Source organism: Podospora pseudopauciseta (assembly GCF_035222475.1).
Source record: "Podospora pseudopauciseta strain CBS 411.78 chromosome 2 map unlocalized CBS411.78m_2, whole genome shotgun sequence".
In the NCBI taxonomy this organism is placed as follows: Eukaryota; Fungi; Ascomycota; class Sordariomycetes; order Sordariales; family Podosporaceae; genus Podospora; species Podospora pseudopauciseta.
This window is the reverse complement of record NW_026946663.1, coordinates 404,883-416,740: the sequence shown is the minus strand read 5'-3', so window position 1 is coordinate 416,740 and position 11,858 is coordinate 404,883. Positions and strand designations below refer to the sequence as shown.

Below are 11,858 nucleotides of genomic sequence, written 5' to 3'. Positions count from 1 at the left end.
AACAACCGCGGAAACAAACCACGTGCAGAGAGAGAGACGAGATGGAGACAGAATGCTGGGTGAAGTGATTCTTCGCCGAAGAGCGGGGTAATGAGGTATACGGTGCGCACCCCATGATGTCGACACTGTCCGTTCAACAGCACGCCCCTCCCCATGCTTCTTGTCGGTGCAGAAGCTTGTGTGGGGGCATCCAGTCGTTGCAGTGGAGAAGCGAGGGAATTTGCCTGTGCCTGTGGTGAGCGATGGATCATCTTCAGAGATGGAGATTCAGATGCGCGTCCATCGATGTGCTGCCGGGTTGATAGCCACCAATGCAAGATCACTGCAAAAGCCCTGCCCTGCAATGCACGACCGCTCCTGTCATGACATGTTTCGATGTCAAGGACCTCGGCCCCGAGTTGCTGATGCCATGGGCCTAGGAATATCGAATTCGGTCATCATCATCATCATCATCATCATCATCATGATTATCGCCAGAACAGCGGCTCGCTTGGTAGTCTCCCCCGGATTGACACCAACCCCCCCTCCCGAAGTGGCTGGGCGCTCTTTTTTTGCGGATTGCAACGGCGAGCCAACTACTCTTTTCGATCACGGTCCAGAAAGATCGAACTGGCCGGCTCGGCGATGTGGACTTGGCAACAGAGGAGATTTTTCTTCATGCCGACCTCCATCACAAGACATCGCCGTCGACTCCGACACCTGTAAGGAGAAGAAAAGCACATTTGTTGGTGTGCGTACGTGGCAAGCCTCGCTATGTTCTGTCACAACTCAGCATCTTCGTCTGGAATCGTGGCTCTCGAGGACTGGCTGTAACCGAGGTCACTTGACGCTGAGAGGTCCCGATGAGCCCTGTGTGGGTAGAACCGGCGCCCACTGGGACGACATCCCGAGCGGACCGCACCCTCACCAAAAAAACCCCGTCCATCTCGCTCCCGCTCATGTTCCACCCGAGACCATCATGTCACCCTGGACGGGTGACTGGAAGTGGAGTTCTGTTCTTCTCGTCTGTTGAACTTGATGCTAAAAAAAGAGGTCATTGCTCGATATTCGCCATCTTGTCAAACCTCTTCCAAGCCGTCAACGGTTGGCGGGAACATGTCGCGATGACAGGTCACTTGCCGATACCGCCTGGCCGGATTTCTGGAAACTTCATGCGGTGCGGTGCATGACCCGGCGGCAGGTCCTGGGGAGAAAGCAGAACAACCGCATTTTTTTCATGCTGTGTTCTCGTCAACTGCCGGTCCTGTCGAGTGCCTGCCTGTGTTGCGACTGGCGCAGCAGCAAACATTCTTGTCGAGGGATGGCAGTGGCGTAAGCCGGCAGCAAACCTGTCGACCGCCAACTCCCAAAGCCAGCTGACCGGTCACAATACTCTCACTTCGGAGATACAACTGCGATGCTCGTGTGCTGGCGGGTGCCAGATGCAGCACATTCAGCCTCATACATTCCCTGGTTCTCATGTTATGCAACATCCTGTGCAAATCCATCCAGAGAAACCCCCAACCATCCGAAGGTCCACCAAGAAGTAACGATGTAGTGTTCACGGCGTGGAAAGTTTACTGATATGGAGGAGGTATTCGTCCGAAGTACTAAGCGTTATCCTAGCCGTGCCGCAAAAGCCATTCTTGTTTAATATCACTCTGCCAAAGGGCCTTCTACCGGTATGGGTCCCGTCTTCTGGGGGCTTGTTTCCCTTGAGCAAAACGGTCAAAGCCACCAGATGTCTTGGGTGTTTCTTTTGTCTCTCCCAAATTAGGCCTGAAACCACAGCGGCGCTCTGATCACGTCCTTTTGGGGGGGAGCGGGAGTGATGGCCATGGGTTTTTTGTTTTCTTCGCCAAAGGCAGATGAGGTCCCTGCGTCGCCAGGCTACGCACAACGTCCAACCCAAGAAGGTCAGCAAGAATCCAGAGCCTCGGCGCACAGGGATCTTGGATAGAAAAACTTCCAAGGGCTCGACAACACTTGCATGCGGACAAATGCACAGCGGTTAGGTGCTTGTGCGTCGATGGAGGATGGATCCTCCAATCATGCTGCTGCAGTCTGCTCGAATCGAATAGGGGGGGCGTGTGGTCATGTTTCAGTTTCCTCTTCTTGCAGGGGATCGCTTCCAACCCCCTCCCCCATCTCTTCCAACCTTCATCATCAGTCTCAACCCTCGACGACGCCCCTTCTTGCTAGCCCTGCACCGACGCCTCCGAGTGTGGACCGTCCCGAAGCTTCCCCTGCAAAGCCGGACCTCAGCACGTCCGGGCACCCAGCCAGCCATCGACAGAGATCTGAAGCTTCACGGACAGGCTTCTTGTTACGTATCCGCTAGCGTTCCCGCAACCCACAAAGCATTGTGAATACATCATGATATAGGTATGATGACGGCAGTGCAAGCAAGCTCATGACAGCGATTGCTTATTCCCATGGCCGACAAGCCAACCGATTCCTCACAAGTTCACCCGGGACCGAAGCACCAAACTCCTGATTGCGCAATAACGACTCGACTGGGAAGCTGGCAATAATGATGAGGGCGTCGCGATAGTGAAGGTTGATACCTGATAGACGAACCCTCCTCTTTCCCAGCATGTTCGTTCGGGTTTGGGCTTTATCTTCCCGCGCCAACCTTTGGTGGGATGTGGTACTGGCTGGCCAGCCCATCAGTCCAATCAACGCGAACCACGTCTTCAAGCCCACACCCACAACGAGATACTTTGGAGAGGCATCCCAGCAGCTCCTGTCCAGTCCTGGGGCTTGGTTTGTTTGTGGGAGGGAGTTGGGCTCGAGGTCAGCTTGCCGTCAAACCTCCAATTGGCTTTCCATATTCGTCCAAGACCTTGTCGTCTCTCATATTCACATTTGAAGCAACTCCCTCTTCATTTCTCGAGTCTCGATCAAGACATTCTTCCTGACTGGGATTGTTCGGGCGGGACATCGGATCATGCAAATCATAGGGCAGTTGAACTCTGTTCTTGCCTCGCTTTGCTGCTCCTATTCGCCAGAAAACAAGCTGCATGTGCGGACCGTTTTCCGCCTTACATGGCTGCCAGGATGGAAGCGGTGGACAGTCTGCGTGCGTGCCGTGTGTGTGGCACATGCGAGAGGGTGGCCTTGATGTGGTGTGAGGGGACGAAGAGAAGCAGAGAAGGTCCGGACCTTCACAGTGCGATTGAATTCTCATTCCCGAACCCACCAAACAAATTCGACATCTCCTGTTGCTGACCACCAAACCATGACCATTCTCCATCATAGCATCGTCTCAACGGCTCAACAAGTCGAGGCTCTCGCCCCGGATGCTGGGCTGCTACCCAATGGCAAGTCTGGTTCGGCAGGGCTCGATAGGAGGGTTTTAGCCGTCTTGACACGCCGCTTGTGACGGGTCCGATATCTGATATCCCAAATTTGGACCATCTTGCTGGCCCATATACCCGTCTCTGGATCTGCACCAAGTGCAGTGCTTGTCCGCCAGGTCCACATGGAGTTGTTGCAAACATATGCACGGTTAGGAGGGCGGTTGTGGTGGTGACATGTTCTGGAAGCACTGCACAGCTTCCAGGAGAACAGGAAGACATTCTCGATGTTGTTGCTCTCTTCTGTCAACGGGTACATCCCCCGACCTGCTGTCTCACACTGTGTCCCTCCAACCGGCTCACACCGCTACTTCGCCCTCACTACACCAACCCCTCTTTTGACGTCGTCTTCCCCGGTTCGCGAAAAGTCGCGCTCGATAAACACATCGGCAACCCCCCCAGGCCAGGATGAAAAGAGACATGGCCAAGTCGTTGGCGCCAGGAAGCCAATGAGAGAGCGCCAGAAAGCCCGTCTTCAACTCTCCTCATTGCTCCACAGTCATTGTCTTCTTCGGTGGTACATCGACTCTTTTGAACGAAGGACGCCCAGCCGTCTTTGGACCGACTCTCCCAAGGCTTCATGGCTGACAGCTCAAAAGCATTTCAGACAATGGAAGCGATTCGCAACTGAACTCGGTTGTGCCGTCATTGCACCTCTTGTTGTCCTCGGCATTCTCCATGCTTCCCCGCTCCCGCCTCTTCTTTGCTGATGCCTCCGGTGCTTGCCCTGGTCAGTCCTTCTTCTACCGACAGCCCATAACCGAGCGAGATCAGATCTTTTTCGAGGCTTTCAGAGGGTAGTAAAGTGTTGTCAAAATCCCCGCTGCCATATTGGCTCCCAGACAATCAATACTCACTGACCGGTGGTAGGCCACCCAAACCAAACCGTTCACGAGCGGAGCTCTACCGCTAGGATCTATCCGTCTAGTGATTTTTTCCTCGCGGGCGGCTCTATCGCCCCTCTCTTTCATCGTCGTGGCCTAGCTTGAGAGGGTGTTGTTCGCTGCTGCCGGCTGCACCATGTCAGCATGGGTGACGACGGGAACACTGCAGGAAGTTAGCCTCAAGGCTTTTTTTTTTCTCTGTATGCTGTATGGAAGATCTGTCTCTCTCCCGATGCGCTGTCCCACATTAGCCTGGCTTGTTGCATATTACAGCTCACCCCCTCCCCCCTTCCCCCCTCGCACCACCACTGCTACGACATGGGGGCAAGCATATACAGAGATAGGGCCATGGGATCGGGTTGGCTTTTGCCTCTCGCCGAGACAAGACAAGATGCGGCAGCGGACCATGATTCTGAAAAGCGAAAAATAAGAGACATGAGTCTGTAACTAGGTGGGAAAGTTTGACTAGGAGCCGGGTTTGTCTTTTCTTAATCGCAATTCATCGGTCAGGACGGACACTGAGTACTATGAGTTGCGACCCAACCTAGCCAACCAACCAAACCACCCACTGCTCTGATGAAGCAGCAGAGGCAGCCCCGATTCTGCCCCATCGGATCAAGGTGCGGTATTGTGCTCTTCTCTTTGCTGGCTGGCTGGCTGGCTGGGCCACAATTTGCATGAAGGGAACCCTGGACGGGGGGAGGGGTGGCTTTTTTCCCCCTCGTTGTGCCTTTTTGCTTTGCTCTGGGTCTGTGTGTTTGGGGGGGGGAGGGGTCTCGCTCGCATTCCCGACATGCAGCAAGCAAGCAAATGTAGTGTGAGTATGTGTACTGCTGCGTTATGTATGTATGTATGTATGTACGAGATCTTTTGTCTCCGCGATTGCGCGAAGAATTGCTACCTAAGAATGGATGGATGGATGGGAAAGGGGGGTCTTGCATTTGGGTAATAAATGGACGCGGGCGGGGGGGGTTGTGAATTGGTATCAATGGGGGATGGTGAGAAAATGGCCGATTTGATGGGGAGGGAGGAGGGAGGGGGGAAGTGAATGGCTGACTACTGACTGACTGGCTGACTGACTGACTGAGCAGGACAGAACAAAGAGGAGATCGGCGAGCGAGAGAGAGAGAGAGAGAGACACCACGACTGACAGGCTGACTGAGCATGGTGTGTGGTGCATGAGTGTCTGGTCTGTATGCACCCACCCGGCATCGGCGCAAGCACGGTAGGTATAATGATGGATGCAAGTCAGTATGATACGCATATTTTTTGGGCAGGTAAGGCAGGTAAGTAGGTAAGGGTATCCGTAACAGTGATATTGAGAAGGGACAGCAATTGCTGAGCCTCTTTTTTGCGGTTTGAGAATACTGCTGGCTTTTTTGGGGGGGTTGGGGAATGATATTTCTTTCATGGTTTGTTGGTGATTAGGTAGTTATGTTTTTCTCAAAAAGACAATATTATGGGTTTTATTTTTCATCAGGAGCAGCACGCACACACCGCTTTTGCCCTTTTTTTTTTTGTTCTTTGCCCCCTTATTAGGGAAAGTTGATATTAAGGAGCGGTTACACAAAGGACACTTTGGTGGGTGGGTTGCTGGGTTTAGATCACCGACATTTATTCACCTCCCTGGTTGGTTTTTTTTTTGGTTGGGGGCTGAGTTTGTTTGAAGCAGCAAAATGGGGGGTTTGGATGTAATCTGGTTCTTCTGTTGGAAAGAATTAAGGAACTTGTGTGACGGTTAGAGCGGCGGCGCTGAGGGTTGAGATGGCATGGAGGTGGTGGTGGGTTGGCTGATGGGCAGCGGCACGGACTGATAGCAGTTGAGCACCCGGGGGGGAGGGGCCCAACGAGGTCCAACCTAGCTGGCTGCTGAGTCCTCATGAGCAACAGAGCATGGTTTGTGAGAAGAGTAGCCGCCGATGATGGCCAGAATGTGGGGGGTTTCGGGATTGGAAACACCGATGTTCAAGCAACCACCATGACCATGTTTTCAGGGCACACAATAATGGGGCACTAAAGATCTCCAGATCACAATTGTAGATCTTGATACAAATAACAAATATTGTTTGTTGCTGGCCCGTGACCTGGAGACATATGAATGGGTCTATGTGAACGGCCGGCTGGGGAGGGATCAACGACAAGCGCATGAAATATGATGCTGGTAGGTAGGTATGACACAAGATCTGGCTGGATCTGGGGGGGATGGCGTGCAGGATTGATCGATGGGAGTGAGTGGCTTGGTTTCCATTAATGGTGGGAATATAGGAAGGGTAAGGTAGGATATGAGAAATGCATTGTGTAATGGGGGGGTTATATCACATTCCTTCAAAACTGATTATATGCCGCCAAACATGGGCTTAAGCGTCAAACATGATGATGATACTTGGATTTGTTGGGGTTATGGGAGACGAAGTTTAGGTAGGGAGGTTCAGGACAGTGGCATTGCATCAAGCTGGAGCTGGAGTTGCAGAATACTTCGGGTCCATCCGTCCGTTCCTGTCCGTCGCCGTTACATACATGGAGTAGGAGGTGTGTACTTGCAGAGCGGTGGTCACAGTTTGCAGCATCCGTTGTGCATGAACTGCTGTGAGGGCAAGGTAGAATTTGGATAGGTGAAGGTAATGTAATGTGGTGGTGAGGTTGTGCGCGTAAGAAAATATCGAGTACCTGAAGGTGCATGATGTCCGGCTGTTGTTGATATTGCTTACTGTTTCCTCGGCGCAGTTTGTGGGTGCCTACATGTAGGTACGGTAGGGAGGCCAAAGGCAGAGGCAGGAGGATTACATTACATGACGGGATGCTTCGAGCATACCTACAGTTCATCTACCGTACTCACATTTGCATGGGGACAGTAGCATGGCATAGACAGATGGACTGTGACTGTTAAATGTCACCATCACCATTACTGCCGCAATGACCATCGTGCATGGTTTCAACGGCGGAGGAAGCAACATCAACGGTGAAGAGATCAATAAGGGGCCCATGCTGCAGAAAAACGAAACCAAAAAGGGGGTCTTTCTGTCAGTGTTTCTTACTGTGCTCTGGTGTTTGCTCTTGGGCGGCTCCCAGCGATGCGGACAGGGACGACGGAAGGAAGCAAAGACGGCATGAATATGCACAACCGCCACTGCAGATATACAATGCGCATCGGAACGATCCATTCCCCACACCCGTACAAATGTGTGCTATTAACAATATGATAATATGGAGATCATCCATGCCATGGGTGTGTTTAACATCACATATATGACAGGTGTATTTAGTGTTCAAGAATAATGAACCAGACTAAACAACAAACCCTGCCGTTTTGGAAACTTGAACCAAAATGCATTCAAGGGAGAAACAGAACCCCGCGTCCTCGTGGGGGAACGGGCTGCTGGGACGGGATATAATCCTGGGTATAATAGGGGGTAAATAAGGGGGATATCACATATCACACTTCGCTACCTGAGTTTTGAGTCAAGGTAACCTAGAATTTTGAAGAACATGGCGCACGGGAAACATGTCTTATGCGGCAGAGGAGGGTGATAAGATCTCCCTTGCAGAAATTCGCTAGGGAGTTTAGCTAAACCGAATGATGGAATTAGATTTCGTGGGGAGGAGAGAAGCAGGACTTCAGCTCGGATCGCTTGAGGGTAAAAAGGGGGGTGACTGATCGCTACCATGGAGATGTTCCAGATAGATGGGTAGAGCGCACTGCCATTTAGGAACCAGTTCCTGAAAGATGAAAGAATGGCTCTCTGATGGCGATGAGCAAAGAGACCGAAACCGAAGTGTGGAGTGTTTTCACTGTGAAAGACAGAGGCGAGTATGCCTGATGTGACTCTGTTGGGTGTGACAGGTGGGTTAATTGCTAGGCTATTTAGGGGAGCTTCGCTCGGGGAATAGGGGATGTTACACTGTTATCATCACGCCAGTCTAGACATCGATGGGTGGTCAGTGGAAAAAGGCGCAAACTCCCCGATGGATGACATTGGAGAGGCTGAGAATGAATGCTAAGAGCAGATTTGTGGAGGGGTATCATGTGATTTCGTGCCGCAGACCTGCGATAATGGAGCTCGAGTTGGTGTTGCCAGGTGGCGACCGACGCGACTTGCGCGCAGAGAGCGTGTTCTGGGTGTTTCACTTTGTTGGCTTCTTCATTTCTGCCTACTTGCTTATTTTCGCGCGTTATTTTATCACTACCTCACATGGCAAATAATAACTGCTTCTTTGCATCAAAATTGACATCATCAGCACCCATCCGTTTGCTTCAACCAGGTTGACCAATCACTACCCCCGGCAAATCCAAATAAGGAAGGCAGGAAAAAGCAATAAAATATGCCTCGAGGACGACCACGAAAGATACCACTGGCACCCCCGGCAAAACCAAAAGGCCCAACAGAACAGAATCTCCAGCGCTTCGACCCTTGGAACTCATCATCGACAGGCCACCAGCGTGCCGAAACGCGCGGTCCGCAAGGATGGAGGGTGTCACGGTTCAAAAAGATGAACTACCAGTTCAAGGGGGGGAACGGCGGAGGTGATGAGTTTATGAGTGACACAGTGGGCTGCGGGTCGAACGAGTATGATGAGAAGCTAGGGTTATACATACCAAAGGAGGTGAGGGAACTGGCGACAGGGGAAAGGAAGAGTGTGCTGGAAATGTTGAGGAATCCAAGTAAGAAGCGGAAAGCGGAGGAGGAACATGAAATGAGGAAGAAGAAGCCGCCAATACCAGCAAAGCCACCGGCATCAGTACCACCACAACAACATGAGGAGGGTGAGGATGGGCTAACAGCGGAAGAAAGAGAGATCTTTGCGAGGATGGAAGCAGAGGAGCAAGAAGCTCAACTGCTACTCTTGAAGCAAAGGCCAATACCCACCACAGAAGGGAACGATCACGAAGATGAAGAGGATGGATTAACTCCAGAAGAAAGAGCTGCGATTGCTCGATTAGAGCAAGAAGAACGGGAAACCTCACATACGTCGAGATCCTTTACAGTTCCAGAGCTCGATGACGAGGAGGAAGTAGTCGAAGAGGACCCAAGACCTACCGGAAAGCCTCGCTTCTTCGCCTCGCCAAAGGCTACTCGCAACAGCAAGTCATCCTCCACAGCAATATACCACCCACCCGCAAACTTATCACCACCCACCGTCAAACCCCAATCACGAGACTCCCCTACCAAGTCACCATCCGCACCAGACTCCCCTGAAAAGGGTATCTTCGACAACCTCGTCATCTACATCAACGGCTCCACTTACCCAGCCATCTCAGACCACATGCTCAAGCACCTCCTTGCCACCAACGGCGCGAGCGTCGCCCTCCACCTAGCAAAGAAACAAGTCACACATGTCATCTTGGGGAAATCCAGCTTTGCCGGCGGTGGGCTCGCTGCTCAAAAGCTACAAAAAGAGATCAAGACCATCCGAGGCCGAGGCGTCAAATTCGTCAGCGTTGACTGGGTCATGGAAAGCATCAAGGCAGGAAAGCGCCAGCCAGAGGGGAGATTTGTAGAGAGCACAGTGAATGAACGACAGGGCGGGTCTGGGGGTGGGCTCTTTGCAAAGACAGCAGCAGCAGCACAAACAAGTATACAGTAAACGCAACCCTCTTGTCTACTGTAAAATGTGGTATACCTTGCGATGGGGGAAGGGGTTGGAAATAGCTGCTTTCCTTCTGGAACGACGACCCATACAGCCCCGAGCCGACGGAATCCTAAGAGGAAGGGCTGGGGAACCCCGAATGACGGTCGGCTGGCTGAAGATGTGAAGTGGCAACTCCAAGAGCACAGTACTTGGCTCCTCCCCCAGACTACTGTGTCTACCCAACGGAAACATGCAGATTTCTTAGCTCACCACCCCACCGGTGGCCAGCTCTTTTCTCTCTCTGTGCTGTGAGGGTGCAGTTACCCGTTGCGAGCCCCGTCGAGAAGGGCCGGTGGGGTGGCGCGCGGGCGCGCTTGTTTTGCTTTTGCGCTGCCACTCACGCGCTAGCTAGACTTTGGGTTGGGGAAAGTGTAGGAATTGGGGAGGGACATGTTCGCCGTGGATATATTAAGTTATGGTGGGACGAGGCGGAAAGGGAGTGAGGCGCCAACAACAGTGGTCGTCATTCGGGGGAAGGGCATATTTTTGGGGCGTGTGTTTGTGGGGGGGTTTTTTTTGTGTGTGTGAGTGTGTGTGTGTGTGACGCATTACTTGGATGGCGATATGGGGAGGATGGATGCTGGGTCAGGAAGGATGTCAGATGCTGGCTGGGTGGGATGTGTGTGGTTATAGGGCGGTTTAATTGTTGAAAATACTTACCATTGACAGCATTGCTTTTGGCAGTTTTTGCATTTTCAACTTTAGAAGTGGCCTTGTTGAACAGCTCTCGATCAAAGGCCACGTAAATGTCTATTTAGTACACCGGCTATCTCCATAACCAGCCAGTCTCTCACGTCACCTCTGTGTCCCGATGTCCCGTTCTTTTTGTTCTCAGATCTCGCACACAAAGGGCACACGATGGAAGGAAAAGAACACCGAAACAAATCCATCTGTCGGACAGCGCCTTGTGTCCGTTTTACCACCATCAGAAAAGCCTCCAGAAGAAGAAATCGTCGGAGAAAACGGAACAACGGGCTGTCTCATCACAAGCCACCTTTTTCTTTTTTCTTTTCTTCTTACCGTGTGTCACTGTGTATACGGAGTGGTGTGGAATGTCTCACTCGATTTCCTAGCTTCTTTTTACCACCACCGTATACCCTTCCGTCACTTCTGTGTATCTCTTTCTTTCCTGTTTGACCAAACCAGTGTTTCTTTGCCCTCCCCCCCACCCTCACCTCCCTTCCGCAGGATCGATCTCTTCCAATGAAGTTCTTTTAGCTGAGGTAAGGGTTTGGTGCTACAGAAGGATTGGTAGATTATCGGTCCATCATCGCCAGGTTCTTTGCCCCGTGTCGTACAAAACGAACTCGTCAGTTTCTCCCTTCCACCAGCGGCGCCAAGCCTCGTGATGGGGGGATTGGAGGAGGAAAAGGGGGTGGATCTTACGTGGTTTCGGGGCGGTAAAAAGACGAGTTTAATATCGAGTCGGGTGTCCGGGTGGCCAATTTTCTCTTTGGGCGGGGGCAGGTGGAAGAGATCATAGGGGTAGGAATAGGGGTGTGTGTGTACTAGACAGCTCTCAGCTACTACTATGACAAGACTTGGTGAAAAAAAAAGAGACAAAAGAGGATTAGCTGAACAAAAAGCAGAGAGGTGTTTTGCTTTGCTTCTCGAGTCCAGACTCCCCGCCCCCCATTCCCGGACATGATCCGTCCCTTTGGTGTAACTCCCATCTGGTGGTCTGGCTGTCATACCACCGTACTAGACACCTCTCTCTCTCTCTCTCGCACACACACATACACACCCTCCACTGCCGCAACCGGGAACACCACTGTGCAGTTTCCTGTGTGTATGCGTGGTCAGGTAGATCATGCATTAGCAGCTTGTTGAGCAAGACTAGCGTGGTGATATAGGTAGACGCCGTGGACTTGAACACACACACACACACACATATCAAGTTTTGATTCTCTTCCCTCCTGTCTTGTCTGCAGGGAACAGCCCGGGGAGAAAGGCGCGGCTTCCCGCGGCGTGTCTTGATGCCCAACCATTTTCTCTCAAACTATTGTTG

The 11,858-nt window shown here is 52.0% G+C and overlaps 3 protein-coding genes across 3 annotated transcripts; all 3 read left to right on the top strand.

Moving 5' to 3' along the window:
* Nucleotides 1-3,220: 3,220 nt before the first annotated feature.
* On the top strand, nucleotides 3,221-4,048 carry QC763_200885 (uncharacterized protein; the record flags this gene model as incomplete). Its single annotated transcript, XM_062909125.1, has 2 exons — nucleotides 3,221-3,343; nucleotides 3,536-4,048. The coding sequence occupies 2 exons, from the start codon at nucleotides 3,221-3,223 to the stop codon at nucleotides 4,046-4,048; spliced, it is 636 nt and encodes a 211-aa protein (XP_062767872.1).
* Nucleotides 4,049-4,540: 492 nt separating this feature from the next.
* Nucleotides 4,541-5,127, top strand: QC763_200883 (uncharacterized protein; the record flags this gene model as incomplete). The annotated part of the gene is given in 4 exon segments (XM_062909124.1): nucleotides 4,541-4,665; nucleotides 4,674-4,698; nucleotides 4,771-5,039; nucleotides 5,088-5,127. Coding segments are annotated over 4 exon segments (459 nt in total).
* Nucleotides 5,128-8,542: 3,415 nt separating this feature from the next.
* QC763_200880 (uncharacterized protein) lies at nucleotides 8,543-9,805 on the top strand (the record flags this gene model as incomplete). Its single annotated transcript, XM_062909123.1, has 1 exon — nucleotides 8,543-9,805. One exon carries the CDS (start codon nucleotides 8,543-8,545, stop codon nucleotides 9,803-9,805), a length of 1,263 nt encoding a protein of 420 aa, XP_062767870.1.
* Nucleotides 9,806-11,858: the final 2,053 nt, after the last annotated feature.